The sequence below is a fragment of the Acipenser ruthenus genome, chromosome 2 (genome assembly GCF_902713425.1).
Source record: "Acipenser ruthenus chromosome 2, fAciRut3.2 maternal haplotype, whole genome shotgun sequence".
NCBI classification, from domain to species: domain Eukaryota; kingdom Metazoa; phylum Chordata; class Actinopteri; order Acipenseriformes; family Acipenseridae; genus Acipenser; species Acipenser ruthenus.
In genome coordinates, this window is record NC_081190.1 from 61,524,727 (window position 1) to 61,537,839 (window position 13,113).

The 13,113-nt window shown below is 40.2% G+C and overlaps 1 protein-coding gene across 2 annotated transcripts in view; it reads right to left on the bottom strand.

The window, feature by feature from the left end:
• Positions 1-13,113, bottom strand: part of LOC117409280 (protein WWC2-like) — a 59,507-nt gene that overhangs the window by 34,242 nt on the left and 12,152 nt on the right. For both annotated transcript variants that reach the window (XM_058998593.1, XM_034015068.3), the window contains exon 2: positions 185-294. Coding sequence is in view for 1 of the 2 variants with exons in the window: in XM_034015068.3 (XP_033870959.3) it covers positions 185-294 (110 nt within the window). In the remaining variant the exon portion in view is untranslated. The remainder of the gene's footprint in view (positions 1-184; positions 295-13,113) is intronic.

The window sequence follows — 13,113 nt, forward strand, 5'->3', positions numbered from 1 at the left end:
TATTTAAAATCAGAAATCAGCCATAACTTAACATGCCCTCAGGAAGGCAGGAGTAAGTAGTACATTGTTATATATCAAGCTTTACGTGTGTAAACCACCTCTTACATCACATTATTGGAAACAACATGCTTTGTATTTGTAAAGTACAACATAATATGCTGTGACAGTTATTATCAACACTTACTGTTAGTGTGGTCAATATAGTAGATGCCAATTTGAGGATCGTAAGCAGCCTCCCATCCCCACGGGAGTTCATCTCCCACACAGTCCGCAAACGACAAGGGTTTTGTTAACCTGAAAAGAGAAAACAGACAGTAAACTAGGGCTGGGACAATGGATCGATGCATTGAAAAAAAATCGGTCAAATACCAAATCGATGGATCAAAAAAAAATTTACGTGAAACCACAATTTCATTAAATAAATTTTATTAGGACGAAATTAAATTATGTAAAACTATACTCTAGTTCCCCGCCTTTGCTTCCTTTGTTTAACGATTTCTTTCAAAAACCCACCCCAAACACACCTACGCACGCGCACTTTCTAGAATGAACCCAGGAACAGAACGAATCCAGTGAAATACCAGTATAGCTGCTACAGGATTAACGCTTTCTCGTTAAAATTATTAACAAGGCCGTCGGACGTTTGGAAGTTTTTTCCTAAAGAACAAAATGGAAAGGTAAAATGTGCTATTTGAGAAACTTTGCTAAGCTTCTCTGGCAATACCACAAACCTGCAGGACCATTTAGCGAGGCTCCACCCAACAAAATACGACAATGTGAGTACCAAACAAGTGGACTAGGATTCACTTAAATAGGTGGTCTCAGCCCGATAGGGAACTGTAATGCGTTTCAGCCTCAAAGTCAGACAGCTTGAAAGCAAACGCATTACAAATCAGTGATGTTCTCTTAAAACACGTATTTCAGCGATCTGCTTTCTAAAAGTATGGTGTATATAGGCTCCATATAAATAAACTTGAAACGGTGGCTTTCTTCTAAACAGCTTTGGTTATTAATAAATAACGTTTGGCTGGGAACCAAGGGGTTGATAATAAGTGGCATCTACTATCACAAGACTGACACGGGTGGAGCCCTCCATGTTTATACGTTCCCTGTTGGCTCTTTATTAATATCGCCACTAACATCTGCCTAGGCATCAACAGGAAGATATCATTTTGGTCACGTCCATAAATAGTTGATCAGATTCACTTGAAAGAATTTTAATTTGAAAGCAAACGCATTCTCATGCGATTGCAGTTGTGAAGACGAACTCAAATAGTTTGTTTGACATTTTTCAGTGTGAAACCAAGTGAAGCAAAATTGCAACATTTTAGTTTGTTTGTAACTGGAATCTGAAATCAGATCTTTATAAACAAACTAGGTATGAAAGGGCCCCAAATGAATTACTCTGAATCACGAACGTGCAAAAGAAAAAGCTTAGACAAGATTTATCTGAGGAGCGCAATATATTGTCCATCACTATGTATGGACAAGCATGACATGAAGTCTTTTTGTTTTTTTTAATACAATTTTGAGTGACCAATTATTTTTATTTATTTATCCCCAATTTGAAATGTCCAATTATGTTTTTCCTCCACACAGCACGGACATTATGCCATATAAGTGTCCTCTGATCTAACAAGCCTAAAGCCAGAATGGCTTTTACGCCAAGCAATCCAGAGCAGAGGTGGGCATGCTACCGATCCCAGGAGACAGAGATCAGCCCTGCTTCTTATGCACTCTGAATATGCTCCATGTCTGGTCAGTAGGGTTCGCTTTTGCATGATGAGGTGAATAAGTCCCTGCCGGTTTCCCATTCACACCCCTGGCATCATCAGAGCGATCATACTGGGGCACCTTATGCAGGACACAATATAAACCTATGCATTCAGAACAGTTTGGAGGATGTTCGATCAGTACACACATTAGTGGCAACAGCAAGAAGACTGGTTGTACATTTAAAACAAAAGTAAGTTGGCAACGAGTGCTTTAAATAGAAAACACAGAAAAGGCACATTTAAAGTTAATACAGGATGTGTAAACAAGGTGGAGCACGGTATATTATATATTTGAATGTCTGCTTGATTTGAAGTAATTGCAGTTTTGTCAAACCCTGATTTGACAAAGTCTGCTGCAGCTACTTTAGATCCAACTGCTGTGCAGTGGAAGCTAATGGATGAGGTACTCCCTCTACTTCAGACACTAATTAGCTACATTACTGTTAAGCGCAGAGAAAAACACCACAGCTAGTTCCATGTACCCAGTTGCAACAGGGATAAAATACAAAATCCTGTTGAAGCTTGTAAAGGGGAAACAACACCTGCTTTGCGAAGTCCAAATGCAAGGCGTTTGTGAGAAAAGTGACTGTGTAATTTCACAGCGATATTGTTTATATCAGCTGAATGACACAGGTCATGAAGTTATGCCACTGCTTTTTGCATCATTCCTTGAGCCTCGGTTTTGCAATTTGGATTTCCTATCAGAACAAGTCAAGGCCACTGTAGTTCAAGCAATGCTTTCCAGACTAGTTAGGCTGACAGTCAGCAATCCCGCTAAAGACGGAAACTGTGTCACTACACGTGACTTGACCTCCAAGGAAAGCCTACTCAGAAAAGAGGTGAGGACATATGCCTCTGAAAAGACATTAAACGTTACAGAAGATCCACTGCTGTGGTGGAAACATAACCAGACATGCATTCCAAAACTAGCAGCCTTGGCTATGTGCATGTGAAGTATCCTGGCAACATCGGTGAACGGGTGTTCAACAAGGCTGGGACGATAGTTAACAGACTCTGTTCTTTGAAACCGGAGAATGTGGATACCATAATTTTTCACGACAATAACACAAAGTAAACTGTTCTGGTGCACGGACTTTGTAAAATAATTGGACTTGTGAATAGTTAAATTAGTTCAAGTTTAATTGGTCAGTGTTCTGTAGATCATACAGACTTTGTCATCACAAATCTATTACAAATATCATATATGTAAAAGATATAAACCACGACGGGCCGTGCAGTTCCCATGATATATACCACGCCAAAAGTGGTATATATCATTGGAAATGCACTGCCCAAAGTGGTTTATATCGCTTATAACACAGCTACTTGTCATTTGGGGGATGAAACATAATTAGAATAATTATTGCAAAACCAGAAACTTTTAATTGTGTATACATCTGCAGTGTAATATAGTCCCAAATTTAGTTTAATTTAATTAATTGTTCACTTATTAAAAATAAATTGCACATGTTCATTTATTGTGAATTTCTGCATCGAAAGTGTCATCTCACTAGAAACTAGATGATAACTTTACAAGTAAAGTTGTGGGGCTTGCTTTATTGGGAAAGTGGTCAAAGAAGCTGATTTGTGTCAAAAGTCACATTGTTTACTAATTGTCTCATGCTTAGAATGTGCTAGAATTTGAAATTTCTCAAAGTTCTAGGACAGTTAATTCAACAGTGGGAAGTAGCCTACTGAAAGAAGTTGATGCGGTTATTAAAACAGCTGTATCTCTTGATTGGTAGACACCATTCCTGTTTTGATTTCATATTTAAATAGCTGAGAAGTAGAGGAAGATTTCATTTGCTCTAAGTAGTTGTCTAACTTGTTGGGAAAGTGGTCAAAACGGCAGTTATTTATAAAAGTTCACAGAAAATTTAGTTGATGCGGTTACTAACACAGCTGTACCTCTTGATTGGTAAAAGTTATTTCTGTTTTGATTTCAGATTTGAATAGCAGAGAAGTAGAGGAAGATTCCATATACTCTAACTTTTTGTCTTACTTGTTGGGAAAGTGGTCAAAGTAGCTGATTTGTGTCAAAAATTACATCATTTACAGTAAATAAAATGTTGGAAGTCTGGGAGTTTTTAAACAATGGGGAGCTTTAGAATGTTGAAAAAAGACACATTAAAGTGAATGAAGATGGACAAAAAAAAGGACAAAAAGCTTAATAGTTTAAAAAGTATAAAAGATATCAAAAAGTTGTATACAAGCACACTATTCCAGACCGGTCTACACGTTTGTAGCTTAAACGGTGTAAGAGGAGTAGCGTGCCAAAGAAGAAGAAGAAGGAGTGGGGACTCTTGCTTCGCAAGCCCCACTAACTAGGGGACTGAGCACAAGCTGTGATGACACTAAGAAAGTATGGGGAGCAGCTGCGATTGAGACTGAAGCCGGATCTTGAAGTGAGTTTGTGAACTTGTTATATGTGAGGCACACATATTCTAGTACGTTTTCATCCTTTTGGATCTCAAAATATGTTTTTGTTAGTTGTCGGACACCCTCGTGTCCAAGTCGTGCCAGATTAAGTTGACGATCGAACCAGACTTTATGCACCAATCCAACCGCGGTGTCAGGGGACAGTACCTCAGTTTCCCGCAGACACTTCAAATCAAGGCCGATAATTCGGGGGGTGGTGTCTGGCCTTGTCTTTACCTGCTTTTCTAAAAGTTTTCCTGATTTAGGCAACAACTAACCAATCAGAGTGTGACGTGGGAAACAAAAAAAAAAAATCCCTTTGTCTGAAAATTATAAAACACTCTGTAAAAATGACAATTGCAGTCTCCGATTAAAAAACAAACAAACGATGGTGTGCGGATGGCAGTAGTGTTAAACCGCCAAGTGGCGACGACAGACGCCGCCAACTTGGGTTGGGGGGCGGTCTGGGAAGGCAGAGGAGTACGCAGATCCTGGCCGGACGTCCCTGCATATAAACATACTAGAGTTGCCAGCGGTCTCCCTTGCTCTCCACCACTTTCTCCCGGTGCTGCAGGGTACACATGTGTTGATCCGGATGGACAACACGACAGTGGTAGCGTATGCCAACCACCAGGGTGGCCTACGGTCCCTCAGGTTGCATCACATGGCCTTCAGGCTACTGACATGGGCTCAGAGAAACTTGATGTCCCTACGGGTGACACACATTCCCGGAGTGGTGAACTGGGCAGCAGACCTCTCCAGGGAGGGTCCGCATCCGTGGGAGTGGCGACTCCTCCCTCAGGTATTGGAGCGCATTTGGGAACGGTTCGGGAAGGCGCAGGTCGATCTCTTTGCCTCGGCGGAGACAATGCATTGCCTCCTGTGGTACTCCCTCCACCGGTCCACTCGTCGTTGATGCCCTAGCGCACGAATGGCCCAAAGCGTTTTTGTACGCTTTCCCACCTATACCGCTGCTCCCAGCCTTTCTCGAAAAGGTCAGGTTAGAGAAGGCATTGGTTCTCCTAGTGGCCCAGAAGAATCTGGTTCTTGACCCTGTGCCAACTTACAAGGCCACCCCTGGGAGATCCCGCTTCACATGGATCTCTACAGCCAGGCGAGTGCCACTCTTTGGCACCCGGAACCGGGCAGGTTCCAGCTATGGGTCTGGCCCCTGAAAGGGACCGCTGCTTAGCCCTAGGGCTATTAGATGCGGTTGTGGGTACACTGCAGAACACTAGGGCACATTCCACTAGGTCGTTGTACTCCTATAAGTGGAAGTATTTCCAGACTTGGTGTCTGACCAGGAGTCATGACCCAGTCTCTTGCCCCATGCCAGTTATCTTACAGTTTCTGCAAGAATTGCTTGAGGCTGGTAGGTCACCTTACACTTTGAAGGTGTATTTAGCGGCTATTTCTGCATGCAATGCCCCCGTGGATTCGGTATCTCTGGGTGCGCATTTTTTGGCTACCTGATTCTTTAAAGGCGCGCGGCAATTGCGTCCTCCGAGGATGACTATTCTCCCAGAATGGAGCCTTGATATTGTACTGGAGGCTCTCATGAAGGTCCCGTTTGTGCCCACACACTCAGCATCGGTCTATGAAGACAGCCTTCCTCGTGACTATCACCTCCGCTAAGCAGGTCAGTGAGCTGCAGGCGCTGTTGGTGCACAGCTCCTGCATGTGTATTAGGGACGATGGCAGCATGGTGTCACTGTGGACAAACTCTGCTTTTCTCCCCAAGGTGATCACAGCCTTCCACATTAATTAGTCTGTGGAACTGGAGTCCTTCTATCCACCCCCGTTTTCTTCAGAAGAGGATGAGAGATTGAATTTCCTCTGCCCAGTGCAGGCACCGAGATGCTACGTGGATAGGACAAGAGCCCTGCGTCATTTTGACCAGCTCTTGGTCTGTCATGGGACACTGACCCTAGGACAGCCCCTCTTGAAGCAGCGTCTGTCGGCTTGCCCCCATTTGTGAGGGTAGCCGCACACTCCACTAGAGGGTTATCTACATCTTGGGCCCTATTCAAAAGGTGCCTCGTTGACCAGTATTTGTACTTTCTCCAGGTTCTACCACCTGCCCTGCCTTCATTAGGCACGAGGGTCAATGAGGGTGTAAGCTCACACTGCTAACCCTTGGGTTATGCGGTTCTGATGCGTCCCTCGTATGCTACCGTTCCTTCTCCCTTGAGACGGCTCTGGTACACATTATCCCGTACTTAATGTTGTTGGTGGTCATCTTCGAATTGAAAGGGAATGTTAGGTTACTTACCGTAACCCTGGTTCCCTGAAAGAGAAGACGACCACCAACCGCGAGGTCACATCGGTCACCCTCACGGGTTTGATGGAAAAAGACAAATGGCTTCCTCAGGATGACGGTTTTAATCTCTCGGTGGGCAGGACCGAGTGTGTTATCCTAGGAAGGGGCCTACTGGCTGCTCTGTAAAGAGCTCAGCAATATCTACCCAATGGGCAGGCATATCCCATACATAATGTTGTTGGTGGTTGTCTCTTTCAGGGAACCAGGGTTACAGTAAGTAACCTAACATTTTTGTTTTTCAAACTGCACTAAAAAATAAAATAAAAAAACCTTGACTATCAAAAAAAGAAATAAAAGAAAAAATGTAATTTAAAAAAAGAGCTTTGAAAACAGACTTCACAGTTCTAAGCGTAAAAAGTTGTCAGGATGTTAACAATGAAAAGAAAAATTACAGGTATGTTATTTAAAGCAAAACGTGGGAACGTATAACGCTAGGTTTTTCCGAACACCGCTACTTACCATATTCCTTCGAATTTAAGACGCAGCGCAAATTTACCAGCCTCAATTTGAGGAAAAAATAAAACCTCAAATAAATATACATTTACAAAAGACACAACCATGGAGCTTGTTTATTGTGCTGCACATTGTATAATACTTAAGATGCCGTCTGTTGTACACTTACCGCATCACTCATCCTGGCAACAGCAAGCACGACACAACACTCCACAGCATCAAGCAACATGTAACCCAGCAACCACAACAGCACTGAACTGTGGTATTGTTTGGCATGTCGAAAAATACAGGGGTCTGATCAGCATTTCCGATCTGTCCAAGTTGGTACTGTTTGTTTGAAATGCTGAAATTGTAAACGTTTCTCTTGGAATTCCTCAGGACGCTTGGTTTGTTATAATTTCAGCAGGAAGTCACATTGCTGCTTGTGTATTCAGGCAGACGTCTTTGTTGTCTTTACTTGACAGTCAGTCACGTTGCTGTTTTTGTACTTGGATAGTCACATATTTTGTTGGCGATTTTAATACACATCACTACTGTACTCAAATTTAAGACGCAGGCTATTTTTAAGTATACGGTACCCTTTAAATGAAATACACTAGCTAACAATAACATTATGGCCAATGGCTATGGTAATTTTGGGTAATACATAGGCAAAAACCAAATCATAATGTCTCAATAGCAATGCCTTTTCTGTTCCATATCAATATGGCTAATTAAAAGTTGAAAGACAGTAATACTGAAGTTCTGGCTTTTCTAACTTTAGCCAAATTTATGAACATCATGATACTGTAACAATTAAAACACAAGCTAAATAAACTCGACAGTCAATTTGCCACCAGTAGTAAATAAATATTTTTTATTTAGGTTCTGAAGAATCTACATATTTTTTTTTGTCCGTGTAAACTCAATGTACCCTCTACTGCACCTGCAGCAGACAATATCGGGCAATTTTAATCACACATACCGATCACCACTAATGTTAATGTAAACATATGGACTCTAAAGAGAACCACCGTTTACTTCTGCATTCCTGCCAAGCTGGAATGCACACTTGTTGTAAATATCTACAATAAATGTTACATATTTATGGCAAGAATGTCCAGTCGCTATGGCAAGTAGTACACGTTTGAACCATGGTCATAAATAACATACAGCCTTTGCATATAATTCTGACATTTAATTATGGCTAATCTCAAGATCAGGAGAAGAACCAGCTCTTAATCAGTAATGTATAAATGGTGATCATTTGGTACACAATGTAGCGGACGACACAAGTTTTATTTGTGCTGTGAACGAAAATGACACAAAGAAAACAACTTTCATGTATATAAAGAAATGTTAGCCATTCGCATCAAGGGGGCTTACATTCGGAAGTTTTAAATGGAAGACTCATAAAACATTGTTTGGCTTCAAGCTGCCTACTACTGTGCCAGGTACACACCTTAAAAAAGGTTACTGCACGTATGTACAGAACACAAACACTGTACAAAACTACAGTAAGCATTGATTCACGTCAACTTGAAATCACCTCACCAACTATGTATTCTATTAAAACCATGGGAAGTGCAACAGACCAAATAGGGTTTTTTATTTTTATTTGTTTTGTTTTTTTTAAATACAAATAAATGCAAATACAGGAAATTAAAAAAAGACCCAAAGGGAAAAAAGTTCTCAAATGCAATAACATTTTTGTCAACAAACCTCTGGTTAGTGGAATGCACATTTGTGCCTCGAAAAAGTGACCTTGTCCACATGCTTGAGTTATAGATCTTAAGAGAATTGTGTTCTTCCTTGAGGTCTTACATGTACAGTATCATTAAATGTAAGGTAGGATAGCCAAATAGCGTACTGCTTACAGAACAGCGCAATGTCTACAGTTTACAAATCGATGAAGCCTTTTACTCACTGCTGTCATACAGTGTTTACTTTAAATGCTTAGAAAAAAACATGTGTGCCCTTTTAGCTCTTCCCTGATCCCTATAATCCCATATTTCTTTCCGGACATTCATACCAGACCACTCCACTACTCAACGTTCCACACGCTTGCTTTCATTTCAAATATTATTTTCTAGGGTGAATGGCATTTTTTTTTTTTTTTTTAATTTAGTCGTCGCCAATTATTTTACCCCGGTTTTCACCCCAATTTAGCATGCCCAATTATAATCTGTATCCTCGGCTCACCGCTCGCAACCCCCCGCCGACTCGGGAAACGGAGGCTGGAACACGCGTCCTCCGAAACGTGCTCCTGCCAAGCCGTCATTTTTCGCACTGCAGATCCACAGCATTGCCACCAGACCTATAGTGCCGGAGGACAACACAGATCTGGAGGCTCCACTGCAGAGCCACGGGCGCCCTATCAGCCACAGGGGTCGCCGATGTGCGGTGAGCCGTGGATTCCCTCCCGACCTAAGCCCTCCCTACCTGGGCAGCGCTCAGCCAATTGTGCGCTGCCCCCTAGGAACTCCCGGTCACGGTCGGCTGTGACATAGCCTGGATTCGAACCTGCGATCTCCAGGCTATAGGGCACATCCTGCACTCCATGCGGAGCGCCTTTACTGGATGCACCACTCGGGAGCCCTGGGTGAATGGCATTCTTGAGGTCATTGTCATGCTGGTATATGAAGACTGCTGTAAAGAGTTTTGTTCTGCAATGGAAGGTGACAAGAATATATTTGTCTAACATTCAGCTGTCAGTATCCCATCCATGTTAAGGACTGGGTGCACAACAAGCAATTTCGCCAGTCTCATCCATCTCAAATATAGTAGCAAGCTGCTTGTTAACTGGCAAACTTGTGCGAGTCTTACTTTGTAGATTAACCTAGAATGATTGGCTCACTACAACAATTGGTCCGTTTAATACGAATACTTTATTAAAACATCAAAATCAGCATGCAATACGAAAATGGCATTGTATGCACATAATTACCAATTTCAGAGACAATACAGTGTGTGGTCTTCATTCCTCTGGTCTAACAAAGAACCCTTAACAAGCCTTTTTATACATAACCTGTGGTTACATCAAACAATTCTTTCTTTTGTAACTTGTCTCTAGTACAGCTTTGGTATCTTTTGTCCTTATCAGGAATTATCCACAAGCTTGCCTTTACATGGAATATAAGGAAATACAGACAAAACATAGCAAGATATAAAACTGAAAACTATTACAAAAACACCTTTTCTTGCAACATTATGCTGCAATTTGTTCAGAAAGATCTTGCATACTATGTTAAAGGAAAATGCACAATATACCTCAGTCGTATTGTGAAATTGCCACTCAGACACTGCACTTCACACAAATCCTAAATGTATCTTTGCCTTCTTCCATATACAGTCAACCTCTTAACTCGACACGAGGAAGCCATTTAGTGTTGACTTATCCAAAGTGTTGAGTTAACCACGGGTGCACATGAGCCATGGCATTAACATGCTTATAACAGAACTCACACGTTTACAGTATTTGCAAGTTTATTTTTAGTTAAATGTCCTTATGAAACAGTTGAAAGAACGACAGTGAATGAATCAATTACAGTATACAGTACTGTACAAACTCGGTACAACTCGTATAATTTGATTGAAATAAGAATTAATAAAATAACTGCAGAGTTATTTTTACGATAACAATCCAACCACAAACTGTGCACAAACTGTTGACTATTTTTAGGTATTGGCTTGTACTGTCTAATTTGACAGCTTAAATTGCAAAAGTTAACAAATGTACATTATACATAATTAACTTGGTGAACAAAAACAATAATAAACAACTTTGTTTCATATAGAATTGTTTCGCAAGCAAAAACACAAACTTTGAATGTTGTGCTGACAAGCTTGTTATCCCGAATAACCTGAGCTTTAAAGCCAATTGAAAGAGAACTCATTTTTCGCTTTGCACTCATGAACTGACACTAACCAGCTGCACTTGGTAGTTGCGAATGAATGACTGAATGAACGATCCGTTTCCAGTCAGAGGTCAGTCACGTGAAACGACAGTGTTGAGTCTTCCACTAGTCTTTAATAGTTGTTATCCCTTCGGTACCAGTGTCATATGGAGACCGGGGAAAAAGTGGATCATGCAAACGCAGTAAAGCGTGGCAGCAGCTTGATTAAAGGGGAGGTTAACTACATGAATCAACATTTTCTATCTGGTCATTTTATTTGCCAGATCATATGGTAATGTGTTCACACACCACTTTCTTTTTTATTTATTTATTTATTTATTTTCAGTCTGTAAAATATATGCGAGATGCGAAGTGTTCAGATATACTGTAACTTACGTCTCTCTTTATACTAGACCTAGTGTTAAACGCTTGTCGCTTTTCTGCCTGTAAAAATGTCGTTGTTAACCAGATGTAGTTGATGTGTGATTGAAAAGATTTATGTACTGTATATTAAACGGTTTTACACGTCAAAATGTTGTCAATCTTTAATCGAAATTAAAATGTTTTAGTAATATATTCAAATGACATACAATCATACAGTATTATTATTTATTATTATTTTGTCAGTAGGCCGAGCATCAACTATCACAGTTTACAAAAAGTTAACATACTAGTTAAAAAACAAAAAGACAAACACATGATAGCTAAATTAGTAAACATGTCTCGTTTTTTTTTTTTGTTTGAATAAGAACAGAAGTTTTGTCATGTAGCCTATGTACCTAGGTTGGAAAATAAAAATGAGTACTGTCTGTAAAAATAAATGAAAGAACAAAGCACATAATAAATAATAATACTACCACAAGTGCATCAGTGATTGCTGTGCATCGTGGCCTAAGTTAGTAGCTGCAGCCACAAGCTCAATTTTGTCCATGACTGAAAATCGTGCTTTAACTTTGACCCTAAACAAACAGACATATAAAATGATACTTACAAAAACGTTGAGTTGGTATAACGTTTGTTAAACAAACAACTTATTCCCTGGGCTCAATCTACTAATTCCCCAGACGCAGTACTAGTAGGCGTAAACCTTAGAAACAATGGAACCTCCCCTTTAAATTCTAGACGGCGATCCACTTTTCCCCAGTCTACTTATTCCCCAGGACACCGGTAATAAGTGTCGAGTTACAAGTAAAGCGTGGTGTTGAATAAAAAAAAATTAAAAAGAGAGAGAGGCAGGATGCATATATTTTATATGGAGGAATTTAATTATACCATGACCGCCGACAATACCGCTTTGTACGATATCTCTTTTTTTTTTGGAAAATCTCTCTATTTTGTAGTGTCTTGTGTTAACTAAATTGAATAATTAAATATAGTTTTAATATGTGCAGTGGTGCATTCCAACCACCTCTACAGCTTTAGCTGCAGTATTGGTATCACCCTGCACTTAAGAATGCCTGTTTTTTTTTTTTATCTATCAGGAGATTGAGTAATTTAGAGCCATAGAAAGAACATTATTTTGTTTAATATTTATTTACAGTAATACGATGGGCTGCAGGCTTAGCACGGTTAATGGGTCTGTTCAGACAATTTATATTATACAAGATTATACAATTAACAATTTTCTAGTTGATTATTCTAATAAAACTATTACACGTGCCCATTCTAGTATTCCTCTATACTTTATTAAATGTTTTGCACTTTATTTAAAATACCATGATATTGCTGTAGTGGCTTCAACATCTACACAGTACACTGCATAGACATGGGCATAAATGTCAACACACCCCACAATGAACCAAGTACTGATGCTGGAAACCAGTGAAGCGTCAGTGTTCTGTTCTGCGAAGAGCCTGTACTGAATTTTCCAGTAATTTGTAGTTCACTGTAATCAATTGTTAACAATAAATGCCTCTGGGGTACTGCAGCACAGTGTACAGAAACAGCAAAAACAAAAACAAAGTCTATTCTGGTACCTACTACATTATTGTTTACAGCTTACATATTTTTCCTCAATTTCTCTCGCCAAAATGTTTCAGAAACATTTATAAACATAGCAAAGTGTAGAAAAGCATATTAAGCATATATATAACATTGTAAAACACAGAGAGTTATAGTAAAGTACATATATTTTTTGTTTAGGGCTGGGGGGCAGTTGTAGCAGCCAAGTACGTTATTATAAAGCAAGCAACAGGTTACGCATGCTGTAGGGTTTGCTGGTCTCTATGACGACTACCCAGCCCCTGTTTTGTCCATTTCTTCATTCAGCTTT